Below are 27116 nucleotides of genomic sequence, written 5' to 3'. Positions count from 1 at the left end.
ATCTTTTGCACCATTTCCTTGTAAAGGCAAATTAAGCCTTAGTATTTAACTTCTTCTCATTCCCTATTGTAATTGTAGCAGAAATCTCAATAATATAAAATTGTTCAATCCATCTCTTCTTTCTTATATTATGATTATCATAACCATTATACCTAACCAACCCCCCCCCCCCCAACTCCAATCACATTCAATATATTTTGTAGATCGAAATATCCAAGTTCCTAAAATTCTTCATTTTTAATTGAGGGGTTTGAATTAGCAGATTAGATACTTTAGACCACTTAAAGACATTTTTGACATTCACAGGTAAATATAAAGCATAAGAGAAAGATGGTTTAGGCTATAGTTATGGTGGCTTGTTGGTGCTTATGGAAGGCCCGTAATAACTATATACACTCAAACATGGCGATTAAGGTGGAGAGCATACTTAAAGACCTAAATGTTTTAAGATTTCTTGATTAAAAACAGAGTGAAGCGTTTGTATTAGATTGAATTGTCGGTTCTATAATTGATGGTGTTTTGTTTTATTGCCTGGGCTGCTAGCTCCTTGTTAGCAGCTGATGACAATTGTTTTTTTATTTTCTGTTCTTTTAATGTTCAACAAAAAAATTTTCATTGACTCTTCAAACAAAGCGCTAGAAGCAAACAAAGTGCATCCGCCAAAAGAAACAAAACGAAACAACACCAAAAAAAAAAAAAGAGAAAAGCTAGATATCGCACTACACCCGAAACATACACCAATCCTTCCAAAAAAGACAGCTTTCTAACTTGTATTTTTAATCCAAAAAAAATCCAGTTATGATAATTGTTTTGAATGGAGAGATCCTTTAGACCACTTAACTTAAAAAAATGGCTTTTAAAAATCTTTAGACGAGTATCACACACACAAACACCCATGGTCTTCCCGCCTTTCACAAAAACCTAACAAAATTCAGTAGATTAAATTGGTTTTTAACTACACTACACTACACACCAAAGTCAAATCATGAGACAATGGAGGAGCAGCAGCATTGGCATGAATCCCTTGATGTAGACGATTCCGACCTCCAACTTCTTACCCTCCGCCCTTGCAAACAACAACGCTTCACTACTAATCAAACCACCACCACTGACGTCGTCACCACCACCACCACCACAACCACCGCCGCCGCCGGATATATTTCTCAATCTGAAACCCCAGATACCTCACCATCGCTATCACAGACCCTAACTGGCATCTCATCTCCTCTAAACCTAACTTCAGAACCTCAAGCTGAACCACCACCGCCACGTCACACAATTCCAGGTCCTGCCGGAGTAGTTCAGGCCGCGAAGCTCCGTAAAACATGCGACACCGTGAATCGTTTGGGGCAAAACGAGCATCCTATGGCGACACAGGAGTATATTCGGAAAGCGGTTGAAGATCCGGAGGAGGATGAGGATTTTAAGCGAAATCCGTGGTTGTCTGCGGTTGAATTTGTTAATTCGGACGGTAGTATAACTTGTTTACTCTTATTTTCGTGTTAACTTGATGCTAATTAATAATTATTGCTTGTACATTGTTTTGTTGAATGAAGGTATGTTTGATTCTGGTTTGATTGCACATTTGGGGGAAATAAACAAGTGTGACGAAACCGGCAAACTAGATCAGGTATCATCATAGTACGTGTATTTTATTGATTGAGGTTCCTCTGTATTATGTTGTAATTTAGATAGGGGAAAATTCTCAAAATGTCCGTTTTGAAGAGAGAGAATCCAATTATGTCCCCAAATTGAGTAAATCCAAAAATGTTCCCTCTTGAACAGGTCTTGCAGACCTGTTTGGCCTCTAAACAGGTCGTGAAGACGTGTTTGGTGTGCAAACACGTCAAGATGTGTTTGCCCCCCAAACACTTCTTCACGACCTGTTTGAGAGGGGACATTTTGGGATTTACTCGATTTGGGGACATATTTGTACTCTCTCTCTTTAAAATGGACATTTTTGGAATTTTCTCATTTAGATATTGGTCAATGCCAATTTTGGTTTGAACATTACAGTTATATCAATTGCATGAATGAGGGAAAATCGCTTCGATTGTCTGGATTTTAGTCAACATGTAACAGTTTTGATGATAAAATTGTAGGTAACGAATGCTAAGATAGATTAAAATTAGCAACAAAAATATGATGCATGTGCCAGCGTTCAAGTAGTTTCAGTCACCAATTGTAGTTGGGACTAATGTCACTAATGATCCTTTAATCACTTGTGGTCTTCTTAAGATCAGAAAAGAAAGACATCTAGCAAGACAATGGTTTAAAAAATAGAGTAATCTATGAAGGGAGACAATAGAGGTTAGGAAAAGTATAATATTAATTTTAGTGTCAAGCAAATCTCATATATTGATACTTAATTTGAGTGATACAAGATGTCTAGTGATCCAATATTAATCTCAAACCTCAACATCGAGCAAATCTCTTTTGATAGAAAGTGATATGCAGGACCAGATTGATGGTTACACGCTTGAGTAAAATGTCGTGTAATATGGTTTGATTGCAGGTTATATAAGCACAATTTGGTATTCTTTTGTTCAACTGTTAATAAGTTATATATGGAATGTAACAGGTTGTTGCTGTTATCAAGTCTTGTACTCCAAATGGGCTTGGTGATATGATGGTAACACTGAAAGTAAGGATTTGTTATATCTTATATATCAGCAGGTGAAATTATTCTGTTACTTATTTGTTTGCTATAAGCTTTAGGATCCAACAGGTACCGTTTCTGGTACTATTCATCACAAAGTACTTACAGAGGGAGACTTTAGAAAGTGTATTTGTGTAGGATCTGTTCTCATACTTTACAAGGTTTGTTATTTCTGGCTATTCATATCTCCTTCACATGCGCACTAGAGGTGGCAAAATGGGCAGGTTGGGTAACTGGTAAAATGTGTTTGAGTTAGAACATGTAGTTTTAATTACATGGTCAAAACGGGCCGGTTTGGATTGACTGAAAAAACCGTACCGAAACAAAAACTGACGGGGTGGTTTGATGTTTTCTTAAAAACCGAATATTTGGTTTCAGTTTTCCGTGTAATAAAAACCGAAAAACTGAATCAAACCAGATGTATGAATTTTCAGTTTTAATTTTGATTATTAGGTGATTTATAAGAACTTAATTAATAGTGTGGTCAAAATATTTTAGCCAAACGTATAATAATCAATTTTTTTCTGTTTCAATTATTTCAAGCCCAAATGGTAAAACCGAAAAAGTTGAACCTAAAACTGAAAAAATTGAAACCAAATGGTTTTCAGAAAACGAATTTCCGCCTTTTGGTTTGGTTTTCTCTTAAAACTTACCTAAATTGGTTTGGTCAGAACATGTAGCTATTAACATTATCACAGGTCGGGTTTGGTTTACCTACAATAATATTATAATAATGTCATGTTCCCTTTTTTCTGAATTTTGAAAATAATTAATGTATTAACTGTTAATATAGTTATCAAACATTCAAACCTATATTATCAAAATACTATTTTATTAATGATAGGGTTCATAAGAGGTTAAAAGTATTTGAATGCATGTTGGGGCACTTATAAGTTATAACTTGTCTTGTCCCAATTTTAACCGAGTTGTTAAGGTTACCATTTAACTTCTTAAAATTAAATATTACACTATTTAATTTATTTTCTAGATAATTGGTAAAACTATCTGTTCTAATCCAACTAAATTTATACTAGTTTTATGTGATCTAGGTTTCTGTAGTTTCCCCTTCGCGGTCAACTCATTATCTTAACATTACGAAGAGGAATTTGGTAAAGGTACATGCGTTTTTTCTCTGTAGTTATCTTGTTAATTTAAGTGCCTACATTCATTTGTTGTTTGGATTTACTGTTGTGACACCAAGCATGCATAGTTCAACTTTATGTTTTATATTATTTTAAGCCTTAAAAATAGCTGTTTTATGTTATAATGTTTATTGATCTATGATTTGTGATGTTTTTTGCATTATGTAATCATCATCCGTGTAATGTAGAAAACATTAGGAAAGGGATTCTAGCTTTCTTAGCCAAATTCCCATGTTGTTTGACCATGTCAACTATTGAGTTGACTTTTTTATACTGCTTGGTGAAACTATGTAATAAATTGGTACTATCTGATTTCGAAGGAAAGTTAAAAGAACTATGAATCTATGGTGGGATCAAACGGGTTGAAAGTTGTCCAATGCCTATTTTAAATGCATAAAATCTCGTAAGTTGGTTTATTCAAAGATTTAGATTGTTATTACCATAATATTGTTAATAAATTCATAATTGATTAATTAAAATTTAGTGTTTGGTAACAGAGATATAATTTAGTAATGAAAAGTCTTCTCACTGGCCTGTACCAATTTCTATAAACAAGTAAAGTTGTAAAACCAAATCTAATGTTAAAATATTGTGAACTTACATGCTTTTTAAGCCCTTATTACTGATAGGTATTCTACAAGGATGGTGGATCATCACATAAACAGACATTTCATGGAACCATAAATGCAGCTCTTCCTTCACAGGTATTTTCTGTAGACTTTATATGTATCGCTTTCTAAAATATCTTATGAAATTGGCACTATCTGATTTTGAAGTAAACTCAAAAGAATTATGAATATATAATTGAGTCAAAAGGGTTGAAAGTTGTACAAAGTTCAGTTTTAGTGCATAAAATTTCTTCAAGTTGTTTTATTAAAAGATTTAGATTGTTATTACTATAATAATGTCTTTTAATTCATAATTAACGCATTATTTATTTATAACTAAATAAATGGACTTAAGTGCTAGTGGGCCTTTACTTGTCTTCATCATGTCATGATCATTTTCTCATGTTTTGGACCTTAAATCTGATTTCCTTAGGCTTTCACCATTAGTCAGTTTGCTTGCTATGTCGATTGGTACATGTTTGTTTTTGCTCATTTCTGTTTAAGATTCTTTGGAGAAATAATGTTTGATAAATTTGATAAAACTGAGTATGAAAAGGGTTTTTGGGGTGTTTATTTTAACTGGGGTTGATGGAGCATGCTCTTTGCAAAATAGATTATAGGCCTCGAGGGAGTGATTGATGCCAAGTGTTTGTTAACAGCGATGTAATAATTTAGTAATGAAAAGTTTTCTCACTGGCTTCTACCAATTTCTATAAACAAGCAAAGTTGTAACAAATCTAGTGTTAAGATATTGTGAACTAACATGCTTACCAAACCATTATTATTGATAGGTATGCTACAAGGACGGTGGATCTTCACAAAGACAGACATTTCATGGGACCCTTAATGCAGCTCCTCATTCACAGGTATTTTTTGTAGTTGTCTTATTAGTTGTGTCTTCATTCACTCATTGTTATGGATTTACTGCTGCGACAACAAGCATGCATACTACAGTTTTATGTCTTAGAGTACTTGACGCTTTTGAACATTGTTTTTTTTGCTGTAATAATTAAGTTTTATTGCTCTGTGATTTGGATAATAGTCATAATACCAAATATGAAGAATCTGATGTAAATTCAGTGCATCTGTTGTTATGTAATAGATATTGCATAAATACACTAATTGACATAGTGACTGTTGTGATATGCATACATCACATAAATTAGAATAGAATATCCAAGGAATTATATTAAGGTTAAGAAAGATCTAGTTTGACTTAAAAAAAAATCAAGTTGTGAGCAATTGTTTGGAACAGGATTCATTAAAGCCCCCAAATGTTTAATACTAGTACTACATAATTTGGATGTGGTTTCAGAAAACATTAGGAGAGGGAATCGGGCTTCATTGGCCAAACATGTTGTTTGACTAAATCAACTAGTGAGTTGACTTTATTTTTACCGCTTTCCAAAACTTTGTTTGACAATGGTGCCATCTGGTTTTGAAGGAAAGCCAAAGAAACAATGATTATTCAAACTAGTTGAAAGTTGTTGGAAGTCTAAAACCTCATAATTCGTTTTATTCACAGATTTAGAATGCTATTTTATACTTGTTTTTGTATTCAAAAGTATCTCTTTAGTTAAATGAGGATTCATAATTATTAACAGGGATTCTACAAGGATGGTGGATCTTCACTAAAACAGACATTCCGTGAAACCATAAATGAAGCTCCTCATTCACAGGTATTTTCAATAGTTGTCTTATTAGCTGTGTCTTCATTCATTCATTGTTATGGATTTACTGCTGCGACAACAAACATGCATACTACCATTTTGTAACTTAGATTCCTTTATGCTTTTGAAAATTGTTTTATGCTGCAATAGTTAGGGTTTATTGCTCTGAGATTTGGATGATACAAATATGAAGTACTGATGAAAATTCAGTGCAGTATTTGTTGTTAGGGCTGTAAGAGATATTGTATAAAATAAATACATTAATTGACATAATAACCATTGTGATAGACGTACATCACATAAGCTAGAATAGAATATACAAGTAATCATATTGAGGTTAAGTAAGATTTGGTTACTTAAATAAAAAAACATCAACCCGTGGGCAATGGTTTGATACAGGATTCTTTAAAGTACCCAATTGTTGAATACTAAAATAATTTGGATGTGGCTTGTGAAAACATTATATAGAGAATCGGGTTTCCTTGTCCAACCTTCCATGTTGTTTTACTATGTCAACTCGTGAGTTCAGTTGACTATATTGTTACCACTTTCTGAAACTATTGAAAATGGTACCATCTGGTTTGAAATAAAGTGAAGAGAACTAATGATTGAGTCAAAGAGGTTGAAAGTCGTCATCTTCTAATTCATTTTGTGTGATTAATGTCAAAGAGTTTAGTAACAGATATTATAATTTAGTAACGGAAATTTTTGTCAGTAGCTTGTACCAGTTTCTATAGACAAGCAGAGTTGTAAAACGAAACTTTCTGTGTGATGTTAAACGAAGATTCATAATTATTGGCAGGCATTCTACAAGGATGGTGGATCTTCACAAAGACAGACATTCAATGAAACCATAAATGCAGCTCCTGGTTCTGGTATTTGTCCATTCTTTCTTTTAGAGGTGGAAATTTCGACCCTTTTACTTATAAAGGTGTTGATACGGGTTGTGTTTATTAGTTAAAAAGGTTGTGTCAGGATCTACTTATTTAATGTGTTTACTTAAAACATTACGACTAGTTCACCCATTTAAAACTAGAATAGAAAGAATTTTATACAAGGTCAACTCATTTAACCCATTTATGACAACCCGCCACTAACTTGTTTATAACTAACTACATTACAATTCATTTAGTTCACCGTTTGACTTGCTTAACGGTCACATTTGGGTTAGTGAGTGTGTAAACGAGCCGAGTTGAACTCGGATCGTTTTAAGAGCTCGAGTTTATATTTCTAAAGCTTGAGCTTGGCTTGTGAAGTTGTGAGGAGTTTTTCAAACAAAAGCTGAGCTTGGGGTTGGGCTCGACTCATTTGATATATTAAATATTTGACATATATATGTATCGTAATGCATTTTGATTGTTAATTTATATATAACGTAATATAATTATTATTCAGTTATTTTTATCATAACATTATATACAACAGTTCTTTTCATATAAATATATATTTAGTATATTAAATAAAAATTATAACAAATAACAGGCTTGTTTTGGCTCATGAGATAATTCGAGCTTGATAAGTGAAGCTCGGGCACGGGCTCATTTATTAAACAAACATATTTTTAGGCACAGGCTTGAGCTCGTTTAATCTCAGGTCGGTTCAAGCTTTAAGCAAACTGAGCCGATCTCGACTACATCACGATCAAGTTCTTTGGATCCATTGCACAAACCGGTCATCATTTTCTTTAGTTATTCTATTCTAAAAAATATTACAACATCTAACAGGTTACAAGTCTACAGACCTTTTTTCTCAAGATCCTGGACAGGGTACCCCATTATTAAGCAGCGTGTTTTCTCTTGAACGAGGAGCAGAAGGAATCGTGAGTAGAATGAAAAGAAGTAATACTAACAATGAAAAAGAAAACACTAGTTGCACCAGCACTACTATATCTAACAATGACACAAATCTGAAGATTGCCAAAGACAAGGAAATCTTAAAAGAAGCAAATGTTATAGAAAACGTTGGACCGGGGCAGCTGAAAGAAGGGCTTCCAAATGTATATGGATGGACAGATGAACAGATACAAGAAATCTCAGATTGGGATTTTAACTAGCTATTACATAGATCTTGGTATGTTTCTTTTTTGTTCTCTGTGACACTCATTGCAAATATGGCGTTTGGGGTCACGATTTAGAAATGTTTTCTTATACAATATATTCTGTTGCTTCACTAACTGGTGATAATTTGAGAGGTTAAACTACGATAAAACGAAATGTTGAATAAAGATTGCAATAGGTCTCTTTATGTAGACTACAGTATTACACCTTAGTAAAACCTATTCGGCTATATTTTGTTTTGATGAAAAAGTTTGGCCACTCCTTTGAGCCCATAAGGCCTGAGTCTGGTACTGCTGGTTCAGATTTTGGTCTTTTCAGCCTGATCTAATATTGAATACCTCTATCTGAGCCCATATGTGACATGAAACATACAAATGTTCTATCTCATACATAGCAGCGTTATTGGTACAGTCCATCAGAGTTGTACACACCAGTTTATTTTCCCTGGAAACAGAACTGGTTCTGTGTTTAATCAACAAAATCAAAGAACCGGGCCCGGGTATGGTCGGGTTTTCACCAGGTTTTGTGGGTTTTTATCGATTTTTGACTGGGTGGGGTCCGAATTTTGACCGGGTAGAGGTTGGACCGGTTCTGGTGGGTCTGGTTTTTCTGAGGAACTGAAACCTGTTATGTACCCGCGGGTTGAATTCTCTGCGGGGACACCTGGGTTGGGTCCGGAACCAGGTTTTACGCCCAAGTCTATGGTCTATGGAGGGTGAGCCTATATGCAAAATGATGGCAGCTTAACCTTTGTTGGTTTTACAATAAAAGCCAAGACATAATGTTAAACCAAATCCAAACCAAACCCTTTATTTCCTTAAAAGGAACCATCAAACAAACAAACATTGGAGTTGTTATTTAGACTAACATAATAAAAAAAAGAATGTGAAGTGTACAAAATCAAATATCAGAATACAACAGATTCTGATTCTGTAACAGAGAATCAGGAGTGTAAAACGTGAACCGGTGAGGTGTAGGACTAAAATATGGATCAAATCTGGCCACATTGTAAGGTGGTGGCGGAACCACAACACCACCATCAACCACACAAGAATCCCCCAGAGGGCTGCCATGCTCCTCGGTCACCACCGAGGACGACTCATTATCCTCTACATTCTCTAGATCTTGATTTTGTCTCTGATCTTGGGCCGGTGGAGGGGTGTATCCGGTGAGTTTTTGAACCAGCGCCATAAAATCGCATGGGCGCGTATGGATCACTTTTGGCGAATGTGTGTAGATGATGACGGGTGGCGGGGGTGGTGGTTGTTGGGTCATGGATGGTCCGGTGTGGCTGAAATTAGTGTCTACGTTAATATTGAGTGGCTTTTGATGGTTGTCATGTTTTGCATGAAATTGTGTAAGGCTCATGGTGGAATTGAAGTTTAAGATTAAGATTGGTGGTGGAAATTGGGAAATAAATGTGGTAAGTTATATAACGTGAAAGGGGGTAGTGTTTGTTTGAAATTTCCTTTTTGTAAGGCGGTTGTTATGAAATAAAAGAATATAAAAGTGTTTTAAGTATTAAAATATTATCTAAAGTTAAAGTTAACTGTATCATTTTAGAGCTAAAGAAAAGGGTTAGGTTCAAATAATAAGTTTGATTTTTCTAAGAAGACTAGAAAGGAGTGTATTTTAGTCTAACACTTAAATATCAAAACCCACTTACATTAATTTTAAAAACCCACTTACATAAAACCTAATTGCATATTTACTCTCTACAACCACCACCACTCCACCGCTCACTGCCACCACAACCGTCACCCACCGCCACCATCTCGCCAGAAAAGTCTGGAAAAACACAATGGAAAAAAAACACAATTGTATGACACAATGTAAAAAATACAATGGAAAAAACACAATGAAAAATACTATTGTATAACATAATTTTGTAAAACACAATTTGTAAAAAAACCCACTAATTTTTTTAAAATTTTATATTACAATATGGTACTCATATGAAAGATAAAAAAGTCACTCGTTATTATGGTGAATTTGTTTTTCAATAAAAACGTCGTAAAAAAAGTTATGGACGTTTTAAAATGATGAGGGAATTTGGTATGTGTCTTGCATGTGGAAAAAGAAAGTCAACAAATATGTTATTTCTTTTATGCCATTTCCTTGTGTTCACACTTGATTTCCTCCTAAACTAATCTCAACCCTCCATATTCAAAATCAATGGACAAGATTACTTCTTATCCTTCCTACAAAAACTATACTTTCTATTATAACCTAACCCATTGAGAACAAACATGATTTGATTAGTTGTTAATTTTTAAATATACTTAAGTTATAAATAGTGTTCTTTTTTAGTTGTTAGATCCAGATTAACATAACCCTTTATTATTTATTAGAGCATTCATAATCAGTTTCTCATTTTCAAATCTAAAAGTACCTTAAAAGGTACTAATTTCTTCTCATTTTCAATTAAATTATATATTTTTATACCTTTAATATTATATTTTAATTCTACTTAACTCATCACTTTCAGAAAATATGAAAAAATTATGGATGATGAACAATGTTTCTCTTTTCTTTTGATCAAAAGCCCTAAAACATTTCTTTTAAATTCGGGAAAAAAAAACTTAATGACGTTAAGTGTTTTTTAACGAAGTCCACTAAGAGAAAAATAGTCGAAAGATTGAACCGTTGACAGATACTTTTAAAGGTGAGATTATTATCGATCAATAAATAAATTGTGAGATTATTTATTTTTAGGCTTAACTATGTTCAATCCGTATTAGATTTTTCATTGTCCAACCAAAACTCACTCAGCATCCAACATCTCGAACTTCTTTTTAGTTATTATCACCAGATGACCAACAACATCAGTCGAGTAACAATGTGATTGGGAACTTGAAGAGGTAGGTCCCAGCAGAGCCCAGTTGGACCCGCAAGACTCACCTTGAACAGGGACGTCTGCGCAACGACCAACTGCTCCCGCAGGACCCACCATGCTCAGAGAAAACCTTACGCGCAGTACGCCAGCTGTACCCGCAGGGAAAGCCTCCCAATGGTGAAGTACCCCGCCTGTTCCGGCAGTTGCGGATACAAGCCATCAGGGAAGGCTACCCGCACTAACAGCAAGGCTACACGCACAAGGCACTAGCTACTTCAGTAGTCACATGAAGGAATGAGCAAGGCGGGAATACTCCCGCCTAAATGAGCCAGTCCGTATGATTCTGGAAGATCTTTTGTACTATACCTACTAAGGTATGGGCAGAACAGACGATCTGACCAGAACATCCCATGAACCAATCACAGGGTGACAGCTCACCGACAACAGTACGAGGAGGAGCACCCTCTAGTACTGTTTGTCATTATTAGCCGCTGCCTACTCACCAACCCTTACTATAGGACGTGCGCAGCCTACAGTTGGTGGAACAGTGCATAGCCGGCAGTAAAGGAACAGTGTACAGCCGACCTTGTTACTGTCGGCCGTAGTCTATCCACCAACCAGCATGGCCTGTGCGTAGACCACTGTTGGTAGAACAGGAATACTATTCAGCCGGCTGTACCTTCTAGGAAACCTACCTTCGGCTATAAATACTCCAACACCTTGGAATGGTAAGGACATCATCTGATATCTCATTCTTATCTAGCAATCTCTTAATATACACTTATATTCAGAGCAATCTAGTCTGATTCTCACGCCGGAGGGTGGTCACAAGGAGGAACCCCCCCCTTCTCAGTGACGAGCTTACGGTGTCTGTTTTGCAAGTCACCTGAAGAACAACCTTCTCTGCTGGACCTCATCCTCGTGGGAAACATTACTTAACCCCCAGATTATCCATAATCTGCCCCGGGTCACTTAGTGTTTCTTCATTGGCGCCATCCGTGCATAAAAGCTAGAACTAATTCTTATTTTTTTCAAAATTTCTGACTCCGGTCCCAAGGCCAGTAAGCGACCAAGAAACCCCGGTAACCATAACCCCAGCAACTGGGGGGAACACCGGCGGTTATACAAATCTTACGAACACTACCCCGGTTACCCAAGTCGGGGCAAGTGCAGTAAATATTCCACTAGGGTTCACTGATGCCCAGTTGGAGAAACGAACGAGGGTCCCTCGCCAAACACTAGATCAAGTTAAGGCGTGGGCCGAAGCACGTCAGAAAGAGTTCCAAGCTGAGTTGGATGAACGCTTGCGTTCAGTTCAACAGGCTGACGAATTCGGCAGTACTCGCCAACATCTCAATATGAACAGTGAGTGCGAGTACTCAGACGATGAGCGGGAAGAATCCGATACCGACGCAAACCCTCTCCATAAGGCAAAAGGGAAGCGTAAGGAAACGGACTTCCAACCAAGGAATTTTGGGGAAGCCTTTAAACCAACGAATGCGGAGAAAAACCCGCGTGACTTCTCCAAAACCTTTAGACCAACTGCTGCAAATGCAGGAAAGTCAAAGTTCGCAAGGGACATTGCGGAAGCAATCGCCCCGAGAAGTGCCAAACAAATGTCCAACATCGGCACTTATGATGGTCTATCCGACCCAGACGACCACTTGAACAGATTCATTGCGGGGGCAACCGTCAGTAACTGGACGGAACCCACGTGGTGTTATATGTTCCAGATGACTCTGGTTTGAGCGGCCAGGGCATGGTTCGATCGTTTACCGGTCCACCACATATATGATTGGGCGGACTTTCAGAACAAGTTCAGCCAGCACTTCAGCCAGCAAAGGAAATATACTGAAGAACAGTGGACAATCCTCAACTGCGTTAGAGAGGAGGATGAATCTTTACTAGACTTCATCACTCGCTTCAACTCCAAAAAGCTAAGTCTGGGCAACATAAGTGAAGATCTTGTTCGCGCCGCTTTCATCCAGGGCCCCGAATACCCAGAGCTTATCCGCACATTGACGGGTAAGGACGGCATGCCATCCACATGGGATGCCATCATGACGGCGGCCAAGCGCTTTGCCGAGACGGAGAAGCAACTGGGAAGGGATCTTCCCCAGAGTACACACCTCTACACGCAAAGGACTAGAGAAAATAATGTTCGGATCGCCCGGCAGAACAAAAAGAGGAAGCTAGGTATTTGGCAGTCAAGGGTAAACTTTGACACCTCATCCAGCTCTCACCCTCTTGTTGGCGGAAGAAATAACACACACCCTTCAAGCCAAAAACACCGGTGGACGCCACTCACCAAAAGCGTCACGGAGATATTTGCCACTGAAAAGCTACCATGGCCAAAAGCTCCAATGATCCGGCAGCGACCCAATGCGGATCAGAGTAAATCCTGTGACTTCCACGGGACAAAAGGTCATAGTACGGAAGAGTGTACATCCTTGAAGGATATTGTTGAAGCATTCGTCAAGGATGGAAGACTTGAACACCTGGTGGCATCAATCAAGAAGGGAGGAAGGAACGATAACCGGTACCGAGGCAACGGACGAAAGCCCGTTGACATCAGCATCAACATGGTTCATGGTAAGATCAGAGGAAGAAAAAGCCGAATGACAGAACCATGCGCGTGGAAGGAAGCTGAGGTGCGCTTCCCGCGAGTGCCAGGAGGACCCAGCAAAGAAGGCCCTATCGTCATCAAAAGCCAGCTGGGCCACTACATCACTTCTCGCACTCTTGCTGAGAACGGCGCCTCGTCAACGGTGATGTACAGGCAGTTCTTCGACAAGCTAGATGACGGAGACAAGGAACGCCTGGAAACGATCTGCGCCTCGATGGAAGGGTTCGATGGCAGCACAAACACCCCCATGGGTATCCTATCTTTCCCCGTCACTCTTACGGACGGGAATCACTCACGCACAGAAGACGTGGATTTTGTCGTAATGAGGAAGCCACACCACACATACGACATTCTCTTCGGAAGAGACGGGATGGCAAGATTTAACGCCGTGGTATCCTCAGTCCATGGCATGATGGGATGGCCAACAGCTGAGGGTGTAGCGATGATCACCGGCATTCCCCAGGTATGCATCGCATCTGTCTCATCTAAACCCAAACCAAAGATGGCTAAACCAACCATCACCGAACCAGAAAGATGGGCCTTCAACGGCAAATACCCTGACCAGGCCGTTTCCATTGGCCCAACAGTTGTTGATCCCACACGCACCTTACTCAAGCGCTTATTACAGAAAAACGCTGACATCTTCGCATGGACACCAGCTGACATGACTGGTGTACCCCGAAGTAAGGCAGAGCATAAGCTCAAATGCGATCCGGCTGTTACGCCAATCGTACAAAAGCGCAGAGTAATGGGGCCAGAACAAACTAACGCTTGTAGAACCCAAGTCAAGGAACTCCTTGACGCAGGCATCGTACGCGTTAGTAGATATCAAACATGGGTTGCAAATCCCGTTATGGTACCGAAGAATAACAAACAATGGCGCATGTGCATAGATTTCAAGGACTTGAACAAAGCATGCCCCAAAGATTGTTATCCGTTACCCGAAATTGATCTTAAGGTGAATTCGTTAGCACCGTTTCGCCTTAAATGCTTCCTGGACGCGTATAAGGGGTACCATCAAATCCACATGGCCGTTGATGATCAGGACAAAACCGCTTTTCGGACGCCCGATGGCACATTTTGTTACCAAATGATGCCATTCGGACTTAAGAATGCCGGGTCCACATACCAACGCCTGATGGACAACCAGTTTCATGCCCAAATTGGGAGGAACTTGGAAGTCTACATGGATGACTTGGTCATCAAAAGCCCTGACGCAGAAGCAATGTTGAAAGACATCGAAGAAACTTTCAACACGCTCAGGAAGATAAACATGAAGCTCAACCCGAGCAAGTGTGCCTTTGGAATGGAAGAAGGGAAGTTCTTGGGGGTCATCGTCACTAAAGATGGCTTCAGAGCGAACCCTGAAAAGGTCGAAGCCATTATCAAAATGGAATCACCTACTACCATCAAACAGGCTCAGACACTGAATGGACGACTAGTCGCACTTAATCGCTTTTTGGCAAACCATGCGGATAAGTCGTTTCCTTTCGTGTCAACGTTGAGAAACTGTTTAAAGAAAACGCACTTCCGCTGGACACCAGAAGCGGAAGCAGCTTTTCAGGAGATTCGGTCACGCTTGATCGAACTCCCAACGCTCACAGCACCAAAAGCGGGAGAGGAGTTAATCCTATACCTTTCCGCAACAGATAGAGCAACCGGGGCAGTCCTGCTAGTAGAGCGAAAAGGCATCCAGATGCCAATCTATTATGTCAGCCGTATCCTAACAGACGTAGAAACCCGGTACTCTACCCTCGAAAAATTAGTCTTAGCACTTATACACGCTTCACGCAGGTTAAGACGATATTTCCAGGGTCACCCAATCACCATTCTCTCCAACTTCAAACTTGCAAACGTTCTAGGCAAACCCGAGTTATCGGGACGCCTAGCCAAATGGGCAATTGAGTTGGGGGAGTACGCGATAAAGTATAAGCCAAGACCAGCCATAAAAGGCCAGGTTTTGGCCGACTTTATTGCAGAAGTACCTGCATCGCGGGAAAAAGAGTGCCAGGAAGAGGCTCAACCCTCTCCAGCACAAGACATCAATGATGTCTGGCGACTCTACACTGATGGAGCATCCAGTAACGAGGGTTCAGGCGTAGGGCTGAAACTAACCAACCCAGCAGGCCAAGAATACACTTATGCTATTCGACTGGATTTTCCAAGTACGAATAACGAAGCCGAGTATGAGGCATTCTTGGCTGGGCTGAGAATTGCGCGTAAGATGGGAGTGAAAAACTTGGAAGCCCACGTGGATTCCATGTTAGTAGCCAATCAAATCAACGGGACGTACACGGCCGTGAACGACACAATGGCCCTGTACCTCGCACAAGCAAAATCCCTTATGCGCGATTTCAACGACTGCAAAGTCATACACGTCATGCGAAGTGAAAACAAATCTGCGGATGCGTTAAGCAAGCTTGCATCATTAGCCTTCACCCACTTAGGAAAGGACATTCGCATTGAACTCCTCGAGACACCTTCGGTCCTGCACAAGGAAATTTGTGTCATCCAAACCGGCACAGAAACGTGGATGACACCAATAATAAAATACCTTGCGGCAGGTACACTACCAGAGTCAAAAACACAGGCAAGAAAACTACGCTGTAAAGCACTGAATTATCAACTCATCGATGACATCCTTTACAGACGTAACTTTCTTGGCCCACTCTTAAGATGCGTGGACAACCAAGATGCTGACTACCTCCTAAGGGAAGTACACGAAGGCATCTGTGGAGTACACGCAGATCCCCGCGCTGTTGTAGCTAAGCTAAACAACGCGGGATACTTTTGGCCGGGGATGCATACGGATGCGCTGGCATACATCAGAAAATGCAGGTCTTGCCAGCTCTACGCACCCAACACGCACCGCCCGAAGAATGAACTTGTTCCAGTCACCTCTTCATGGCCTTTTCAGAAGTGGGCCATCGATGTGACAGGCCCATTCAAGTCCACTGATTGATTTCTAACGAAATAAGTGTTAAAAACTTAAAATTGTAATTCTTTGTATTTTTATCCCCATTATTTATTTAAGATAGTAAATAACCATAAAACTAGCTACAACAGAACTCGCAACATATGATTAAAAAAAGGTGCATCATATCAATAATATCTATGTTTCTTGTTATTTCAAATCAACCAAACTATAAAGAATGCAATTGAATACGTACATAATAAGAGACCCTAGCCAAATCCCATACTAACAAAAAGTTTCCAAGTCATCAAAACGTTAAATCATAGTTAACACCTTTCACATTGGTCGACAAATCGGTCCAGCCGGTAACTTAAAAAACCCTTCAACAACTTCATCATAAACACACAAGTGAAACTCCGGCTTCACACATTTCTTATTCGCTTGCATACAATCCTCACACAAAGCTCGAGTTTCCACCTGGGTTTCCGCCTTCTCAACCGTCGGATGAGTTTCCAAGGGGGTTTCCAACCTCTCAACTGTCGGATACGCCTCGCTAATACTCGGAAAATTCTCATCATTGGAACCAAACTCTTTGTTCAAATTATCATGCGTCATGTTATTATGTTTTCCTTTCTCCATCTCCAACTCATGCAACCAATATTCGACCTTAGAAGAATAATCAGAATAATCTGGAATATGTGTTGTAACTCTTTCGTAATGTGGATAATCCAAACCATAATCAAACAAGTCCGCAGGCGATAACTCGACGTAGTTTTGGCGGTAACTTTTCCTCCTACGTTCTCTTCTTGAACGCTTTAGTACCACAAGGAAGAATGCATTCCTTTCTTGCATTAAAACCATCAAATCGACTTTACTTGTGATGAGAATCTTGCGGGGAGTCTCCGGTCGCTGGCTTTCGACAAAGTAAGTGGTGAGATTATTATAGGAAATACCGATCATCTGTTTCAGCATTGTTCGGAACTCTTGAAAGTTAATGGTGGGGTGGATCACGATCTTGCCGACGTTTGCTTGGCGCTCTCCGTTGTATAGAACCACCGGGAACTCAACGGCTTGAGACATATTCTCCGATCGATGAGTTTCTTGTGAATTAAGGTTTAGTGGTTTGTGATGTTTCCTTCCGTAGGGGGTTTACCATATGTATAGGGTTTGGGTTGGTTTTAATATGGTAAGTTCTTAAAATTTAGCCTCTGGATCCTTGGGGCTCAAGTTATTATTATTATTATTATTATTATATATTAAGGGAAAAGCGAATATGGGTTGCTAAGCACTGAAGTTTGCATATGAAACCATCAAAACTACGTAGTTTTGATTAATGCTTTCTAAAAAAATCTATTTTTTTTTATTTTTGTTTCTTCTCCATTGGATTGAGATGGTTAAGTCCATAATTAATAATTTAGAGATTTAGGTTAAATTCATAATTAATAATTTTTTATCGCATCAATTTTTAATCTTCATCCACAATTCTCATATTAAAAACTTTCAAATAATAATAATAATAATAATAATAATAATAATAATAATAATAATAATAATAATAATAATAATCTTTCACAGGTTCTGGACCTTTCGCCATGAACACAAACACAAATTCTTAAACGATTGATATTTTTAACTTTTTTAGTCTTGCAACAAAAATGATTTATTTGTATATCAAAACAATAAGAGAGAAAAAAATTTGAACAAGTGGAGATTCATGGTGGATCATACATAAGGAAGTCATCACTCATCATAATAGCATGACGTATCTAGATGAAATGGACTTAGGAGCTTCTTTAATATGAGAATGTATTTGAGATTCAGAAGATGATTTACCAGAACTGAAATATTGATAATCGATGATGTTACAATTAGGGATTCAATCTAATTTTGCTAAATTAGTGGAGAGGAAACCGAGATAAGAAAAGAATAAATTCAGTTTTTTTAAGAAATGTTAATAAAAACAATGTAGTTTTGATGGTTTATGGACTAAAATCCTTCAAACCGGCGTACCCTGGAATAAACGTAAATCTGTTTAAGGGAATTGGCTTAAAAACAAGCCCGGTTCATTGTTAATGTCTATTGTTTTATTTCGTCTTGATACAGGTTAACAACGTCTATTATTTTATTTCGTCCTGATACAGGATAAACAACAGAATGTTGGCATTTGATCGGTATTTGTAACAACTCGGGTTTTCCACATACAAATTTACACCTACTACCCGACCCGTTTTATGTTCGGAAAATTTTAACAACGAAGTAAGCACGTTTATCGAGACATTATTATAAAATTTTAATTGTTTATATATTTATTTAATATATATAGATAACTTTGGAAAATATACATTTATAGCCCAAAAATAAACTTTAATCCTATAATGTTTCCACCTTCAATCTCCAAGGATTGAATTGCAACTTCTGAATAATATCTTATTAACTCATTAGGTCCCTGACCCATAACCAGTGACCTGTAATCCATTAAACCGGAACCCGTGACCCGTTTATTTTGCTTGAGCCCTAATCTTCATCATAAATTAGGAATTGAATCAAGTTTTTGATTCTTCTTGCCATTATCGGCCTAACGGTCGTAGTTAATTTAGAAACAAGATCAAATATCATGCGTAATTGATATATTTATGAACCGACTTTACCTAAAATCGATTATATATTCTAGGCTTAACCATGATGCAATTAATCTCTTCTGCACAACACTAAGACCGTCGCCAGCCAAATCCCTATAGTTAATTGGATTTTCGAAGTCTGGAGATACCTCGTTCGTCGCCATCTTTTCCACACTGTTTACTCGCGATTGACCCGTGTATAATCAACGAACTAGGTAATAATTTATATGTTTGAGATCGTCGTGATGTGCTGCACAATAGCCCTAACATTAATTTGTCAAACGAGTAACGCATTGATCGATTTATGATCTAGGGTTTTTATTTCAAAATTGGGTTTGTTTAATTTCTGTATATATATTTCCGTTTACAACCATTAACCAACTGACACCCTAGCCTAGCTGGCTAGGGTGTGTGTGTTAGACTTATGACCGGCCGTCCACGCGGGTTCGAGTCCGGCCAGCCAATTTTTGGTATATATTTATATTTTTGTTATTTAACTCTTTTAAATGATTTACAAAGTATTAAAATTAATATTAAATATCAAATAAATGTTATTTATTTAAACCGACATCGTTGATTCGTCGTTTTCTTGTCGATCAATTTCATTACAAGTTTTCGTGTGTATATATATATATATATATTATTAATAATAAACCGTCACTATTTTATTAAAACCCGACACTAATATTGAGGTTTCTTGTTGTTAAAATATTTTTATAAATTTGCTTATATATATATATTGCTATTCGTTTTAAACAAAATTATATTAAACATAATAAACATGTTAATATATTTTTAACATCGGATCTCGTTAAAAATTCCAAGATATAAATCTTACGATAATTATATATTTAAACGTTTATTATAATAAATCTCAACTTATATTTATATAAACTAATTATACGTAAACCCGATTTTGTGACAAACAATGATTTTTATAATAAAATAGTAATAATAATTCGTAGAGATCAGTCGTTCAATCCATAACGTACCAATAATAATTGTAACTCAATCCGCATCGAACTCCTAAATTCATCATACGCGTTAATTTAACTAGGATTCTTGAAGGTAATTTTCGAAGAGTGTGATTTTCACTTTCTTGTCGTAATCATTCCCGTTTGGCTTATTCGATCAGGTGAGTTTATCATTCCCCTATTTTACTCAATTTTCTAAACGTTTTGGGGACATATGCGTACGTATCCGTATTTCATACTATATATATTCAAACAAATGCATACGTGTTATTGTGAGTGATTTAATCAAATATACGTGCTACTTGTTTACTTGTGTTACCATTCAATCAATCGTATATTGGGATTACTATTCAATTAATCATATAGCGGGTGTTCCTGCTGTTGACCAATGCCCGATTCGCTTGGCAACGGTTTACATACTTGTTTGTGTTTTGATTATATTTACCGCACTTATCACGTTATGTTTATTTATTGAATTGTGTCAAAACTGGTGATATTCTCACTCAACTTTATGTTGACAAAACTCCATTTTATACGCATATGCAGGTTGCTTATGTTGAAGATTGAAGCTTGGACACATAGACAAGACTTTAGGATATAATCAAGTTAAAACTTTATTGAGCTTATATTTGTTTATTTAAATTGTTTATTGTATTTGGATATTGTATGTATAATTGAAATCAAATAACTAATTAGATATTGTCACGTTTATATCATGATAGTATCTTCGAGCTGTGAGCCATCGGATCACTCCCCGACATTTCTGCCTTAGGTTAGGGTGTGACAGATTGGTATCAGAGCCAAAGGTTATAAGATAGGTCGTTTGAAATTTTCCTAGACATATGTTAGGAACCCTATACGTGCTTATCTGAACTGCCTTATGTGCTATTTAATAAATTGTTTGCATCTTGCTTAGATTAATTATTTAATCGTATTTATCTTATTTGTTTAATGCACACACACAAATTCCAAGGCTATGTATCACATTCAAAATATTTTTTCAAAATCTTTTAATTTTGGTAGATTATATTTTATTATGGGAAATTCCTTAAGAATTTCCGTGTTCTGTTTTGTTCTTTCACCTTGAAGCATGGGAGTATGACAAATGTCATGCAACCATAACTCCAAGTGGTACTCGTAATCGGCTAAACGGTTACGTGGTAAACATAACCGTCTAAACGGTTATACTTCCAAATTGTGTTTTTATTTATTCTAAGTTTATTTAATTCGTTGATTCGATATTTAGTTGAGTCGGTTAAATGCCATGTAACGCTCATGGTCTGAACAACTCTATTGATTCGATAATTCGTTAATTAGTTAGGTCAGTTAATGCCATGTACACTCTCATGGGCCGAACAACTCAATTGTTTATTACTCATTATTTGAATTGGGCCAACAAATTGCCATGGAACGCTCATGGGAGGCCAATTCACAAACTTTATGTTGTTTTATCTAGTTGGGTCATTCAAATTGCCATGGAAAGCTCATGGGATTTCAACTAGTTTGATATGCTTGATTATTTTATTTTTGAAAAATCTTATAAACATTGTTTATTTATTTAAATGCTTCAAACATATACATATTATTTTAATTCTCGACTCGTCCTCGAGTCTTCACTGACATTATTTCATACACATGCATACACATATACATACGCATCCCCATTATTTCATATCAACTCATTCCTACAACTCATCTGTCATGTTACGCATTTTCTTTGTTGATCCTCATAGAATGTCTTCTCAACCTCATCGTCGTAATCGCCGTGTCATTCGTCAACCCCTCATGATCGCCGCCTGGCTGCTAGAATCACTAAGGAGTTCACTACTGCTTTACCCGAGATCGTGGCTCAACTGCAAAATATCAACTCCAACGAATCCGCTACTTCCGCTACACCAAATCATTACCACTACAAAAACTTCACAAGTGCTAAAACCCCTTCTTATCTTGGCGAGGAGAATGCTACAAGCTCCTCCGCTGGTTTGAACAAATGGGGAACAAGTTTATCCACTGCGAATGTCCGGAAGATAAGCGTACTAGGTTCGCATCGAGCGTCTTTGAAGAACGAGCTCTTACTTGGTGGAATTATTATAAGGCTCTACATGGTGTTGAAGAAGTTTTGGCTATGTCTTGGGAGGAACTTAAGGATGTAATGAAGAGAGAGTTTTGTCCCGAGCATGAACTGCAAAGGCTCGAGACGGAGTTTTGGGAGCTCAAACAGATTGGTGGTGACAATTCGACTTACTCGAACCGTTTTAAGAAACTTAGCCTGATAGTACCTCACCTTGTAACCCCTTTGGCTAGTGGTATTGCAAGTACATTCGTGGATTGCTGACGATCTTCCGTGATGCTGTGTGTAGTCGAGACCCTCTCTCAATCGAGGAAGCTATTACTCTTGCTGCTTCACTGTCTGATGATCATGTTAGAGATGGAACCCTGCCTAGTAAGGATGCTAAACCTACCCTTGACAACTCTAAAGCTGATTCCTCAACCGATGCTAAGGCTGAACCCAAACCCACTGGTAACCCTTCTCACCACAAACGTAAAGCCAACCACCGCAACTATGCTATTAACAAAACCAACCCACAACCCTCTAACCAAGATACTCCTAACAAGAAGAACTACACCGGACCTTTTCTCGTTATGCTCTGTTTGCAACTACCATCACCCGCCCCAATCACCATGTCGCTTGTGCACCAATTGCAACCGTTATGGTCATCTTGCTAACAATTGCCATGCATCGTCCGATATTCAAACTGCCCTACCTGCTCAAATCGGTGTTCCTAAAACCCGTACTTGCTATAATTGTGGAGATCCTAGTCATCTTTGCAATGTGTGCCCTCAACTTATCCATGCACATCAAGCTCAAGCTATGACTGCCCCCTACTACACCCCTAATGCAAATCAAGTCCTAAACCATCAACCATATCCACTGCAAGCTCCTATCACCAACATGGCTCAACCTTACCAAACCCTCTACCCGCAAGCTCAAGTTTACCCAACTCACTTCAACCCGACCCCAATTATGCAAGCTGTTCAAGTTCAACCTATCCAAGCTATCCCAAATCCATCTGCCGCTACTACTCAAGTCATCATGGATCCAAGTACCTCAAGTGCTCCAATTCAAGGGAATCAAGCCAACCGTAACCGAAGATCTTTGAAGACCATGAAGTTTTTATTGCTTTATTTATTTCCATTTTAAGACTAACTTATCTTATCTTTTTTTGCATCGTATTGACTCTTTGGTTGTTTGTGACGTTGAGTGATTTTACATAGAACTATGTTGCACGTTTTATTTTATGAATGACGCTTCGTTTTATACTTTGTTAGGCTTTTGTGCTCTTATCTTATTTCTATCCATAATAATTCATTATGGCGTCTGTCTCAAGAAATCCATTTTCCTTCAGTTTTCTAAATTTTACTCTTAATAATCAGGATATACTAAGTATTTCATGGTTTTATTAATCAAACTCGGATAATTATCACCTTTTGGATTTTAATTTATCAAAATGTTTGTTTCTTTCAAAAGGAGGATTTTAAATGTTTATAACCCACAAGGTGAAACGAGTTATGCGGACCATCCGACGATAAGAGTAATATGGTCCGGAACATAATTATTCAAGTTCTCGCATGGAAAGCATAATACGTGAAATTGTGTGTCATGATTTAGAACCTAAGGAAGCTAGGGTAACGGTACAAATGATGAGATGATAAGGACATGGTAGATATGCCGCTGGTACATCCTATATATAAGTGCCCTTATCGGATTGTCATTTGAAGTGCTGCTTTGGTTATTAGAAGTTCTATGTTATGATATTTTCGTTAAAAGTATAATTGTTTTCAAAACGATGATGTTGTGGTTTTCCTAAATTTCGGGACGAAATTTCCTAAAGTAGGGGAGACTGTAACAACTCGGGTTTTCCATATACAAATTTACACCTACTACCCGACCCGTTTTATGTTCGGGAAATTTTAATAAATGAAAAGTAAGCACGTTTATCGAGACATTATTATAAAATTTATAATTGTGTATATATTTATTTAATATATATAGATAACTTTGGAAAATATACATTTATAGCCCAAAAATAAACTTTAATCCTATAATGTTTCCACCTTCAACCTCCAAGGACTGAATTGTAACTTCTGAATAATATCTTATTAACTCATTTGGTCCCTGACCCATAACCAGTGACCCGTAATCCATTAACCCGGAACCCGTGACTCGTTTATCTTGCTTGAGCCCTAATCTTCGTCATAAGTTAGGAATTGAATCAAGTTTTTGATTCTTCTTGCCATTATCGGCCTAACGGTCGTAGTTAATTTAGAAACAAGATCAAATATCATGCGTAATTGATATATTTATGAACCGACCTTACCTAAAATCGATTATATATTCTAGGCTTAACCATAATGCAATTAATCTCTTCTGCACAACACTAAGACCGTCGCCAGCCAAACCCCTATAGTTAATTGGATTTTCGAAGTCTGGAGATACCTCGCTCGTCGCCATCTTTTCCAGCACTGTTTACTCGCGATTGACCCGTGTATAATCAACGAACTAGGTAATAATTTTTATGTTTGAGATCGTCGTGATGTGCTGCACAATAGCCCTAACATTAATTTGTCAAACAAATAACGGATTGATAGATTTATGATCTAGGGTTTTTATTTCAAAATTGGGTTTGTTTAATTTCTGTATATAATATTTCCGTTTACAACCATTAACCAACTGATACCCTAGCCCAGCTGGCTAGGGTGTGCGTGTTAGACTTCTGACCGGCTGTCCACGCGGGTTCGAGTCCAGCTAGCCAATTTTTGGTATATATTTATATTTTTGTTATTTAACTCTTTTAAATGATTTACAAAGTATTAAAATTAATATTAAATATCAAATAAATGTTATTTATTTAAACCGACATCGTTGAGTCGTCGTTTTCTTGTCGATCAATTTCATTACAAGTTTTCGTGTGTGTGTGTGTGTGTATATATATATAATTAATAAACCGTCACTATTTTATTAAAACCCGACACTAATATTGAGGTTTCTTATTGTTAAAATATTTTTATAAATTTGCTTATAGTGAAGATTGCTTATAGTGAAGATTGAAGCTTGGACATGTAAACAAGACTTTAGGATATAATCAAGGTAAAACTTTATTGAGCTTATATTTGTTTATTTAAATTGTTTATTGTATTTGGATATTGTGTGTATAAATCAAATAATTAATTAGATATTGTCACGTTTATATCATGATAGTATCTTCGAGCTGTGAGCAATCGGATCATGCCCCGACATTTCCGTTAGGTTGCGGTGTGACATATTGGTAGGGAGTAGGGACCAAGAAAACTCCAATGGGCCATCCTCCATATATATTGATAACATTTAGGTTTAATAGAGTAGGGACCAAGAAAAATCCAATGTGCATCCTCCATAATTAAACGGGCCGTCCCTTTTAGTCTTCTAATTGTCAACCAACAAGCCCGATTCAAAGGCCTTTACAAATGCTAACAATCTCCCACTTGAAGGCCCTGCGATAAACTCAAGCCCGCCATTGAACTACAAAGCTATCTAGATATTAGTAATAGCAGCAATCTTTATTAATAAGTCTTCCAAGCTTCCAGTTCCCATAAACAACCTAGACTTACGCCCTAGTTGCAGCAAACCCCTTCAACATCTAGTACCAGAACGTCCTGTTGAAGCTCCACCGAGCTCCAACTCATCAGCCAAAACTGAACCGTCCTCTATCTTAACTGATACGTACGATTCATTAGTTCCAGAGATTACCCGAGAACTATTACCCCTCTCCTGTGTCAGCAACAAAAGTTTCCTAGGAGAGATTTTATCAATTGGAATAACGGTCTTCAAAACCCAACGTTGTTTTGTAACTTTTCCCATAACAACACCCGTGCTCCCACTATCACCAAACTTCTTACCTGTTTTAGACCTACAACCCCGCTCAGCTTGAATCACCTTGGCACAAGGCTCCACTCTTGCAAATTGAACCTTATGTTGCCCCTTCGACTCATAGAACCCGACTTTTTTTTGAGGGACGGTCATACTTCCCTCAATAGGCACATCCACCATGTATAATGAATCACACCTGTTTTCACGAGCAATAACCAGACTAGCTTTAGTTAACTTCCATTTACCTCCACCGAACTTTACTTCCATGCCAAGTTCATCCAGTTGACTAACAGAGATAAGCCTTCTCTTCAACGATGGGATAACCCTAACATTCTTCAAGTTCCAAACGGTTCCCAATGGAGTTACTAAATTAACATCCCCCATGCCCGTAACATCAAGAACATCACCATTAGCGATACGTACCTTCCCAAAGTCACCAACCTTTTGATTCACCATCGTCTTCCCGTTGTGCATAGCGTGAAACGAAGATCCGGAATCCATGACCCAAGAGTCCACCATGCTATCAACACTACAAAATAATGCCTCGTCATCACTTATGCCTTCATTAACCTGTTTAGCAGTGTTCATCTTAGAAACCTTTCCTTACAATCTGTTTGGACAATCATTCTTAACATGTCCAACTTCATTACCCCTCCAGCACTTCACATTTTTTCCGAGTTCTAGACGAACTCCTCCCCCGGCTCCCACAGCTCTTGTTATTTTCTTTTCCCCTGCCTGCATAAAACATATCAGAAGTTGATCCGCCACTTGTACTATTCCGGCGAACGTCTTCGCCTAACACAATGTCTCGGACCCCCTCAAATGTCAATCTATCCCCGAAAAACTAGTAATGGCCGTTACAGTTCCACACCAAGTCTCAGGCAAAGAAGATAACAGTATCACAGCTGCCGACAGAAGCTTACTTGTACATAATTGAGTTGAAATCATTAACCTGGCCCGTGACTGAACTTTCCCGTGCATCCTTGTCATAAGCAATTCCCTCATCAAGGACACCTTATTGGTTGCAGATGGTTTTTCATACATATCTGACAGAGTTGTCATCATACCATGAGCCGCGGTTTCTTTCATGATATTAAATGCAAC

The 27116-nt window shown here is 37.9% G+C and overlaps 2 protein-coding genes across 2 annotated transcripts; one reads left to right on the top strand and one right to left on the bottom strand.

Annotated features, from left to right (window-relative positions):
- Nucleotides 1–993: 993 nt before the first annotated feature.
- Nucleotides 994–8169, top strand: LOC143625560 (uncharacterized). Its single transcript, XM_077095863.1, has 9 exons — nucleotides 994–1471; nucleotides 1557–1630; nucleotides 2582–2644; nucleotides 2719–2820; nucleotides 3709–3774; nucleotides 4431–4505; nucleotides 5201–5275; nucleotides 6882–6954; nucleotides 7804–8169. The coding sequence occupies exons 1-9, from the start codon at nucleotides 994–996 to the stop codon at nucleotides 8130–8132; spliced, it is 1335 nt and encodes a 444-aa protein (XP_076951978.1). The 3' UTR covers nucleotides 8133–8169.
- A 17606-nt stretch (nucleotides 8170–25775) lies between these two features.
- Nucleotides 25776–26600, bottom strand: LOC143625559 (uncharacterized). Its single transcript, XM_077095862.1, has one exon. It carries the CDS (start codon nucleotides 26598–26600, stop codon nucleotides 25776–25778), a length of 825 nt encoding a protein of 274 aa, XP_076951977.1.
- Nucleotides 26601–27116: the final 516 nt, after the last annotated feature.

The sequence above is a fragment of the Bidens hawaiensis genome, unplaced genomic scaffold (genome assembly GCF_021521415.1).
Source record: "Bidens hawaiensis isolate Kalapana, Puna unplaced genomic scaffold, B.hawaiensis_p1.1 tig00004109_1, whole genome shotgun sequence".
Lineage (NCBI taxonomy): Eukaryota > Viridiplantae > Streptophyta > Magnoliopsida > Asterales > Asteraceae > Bidens > Bidens hawaiensis.
The sequence above is the reverse complement of the archived record's forward strand: the minus strand, read 5'-3'. Positions and strand labels throughout refer to the sequence as shown.

Bases quoted from the DNA above. Each gene is read 5' to 3' on its own strand.
- LOC143625560 (XM_077095863.1), top strand. From the start codon at position 994: ATGGAGGAGCAGCAGCATTGGCATGAATCCCTTGATGTAGACGATTCC. The intron at 1,472-1,556 runs GTAGTATAACTT...TGTTGAATGAAG, and splicing joins TGAATTTGTTAATTCGGACG to GTATGTTTGATTCTGGTTTG. The intron at 4,506-5,200 runs GTATTTTCTGTA...TATTATTGATAG, and splicing joins ATGCAGCTCTTCCTTCACAG to GTATGCTACAAGGACGGTGG.
- LOC143625559 (XM_077095862.1), bottom strand. From the start codon at position 26,600: ATGAACACTGCTAAACAGGTTAATGAAGGCATAAGTGATGACGAGGCA.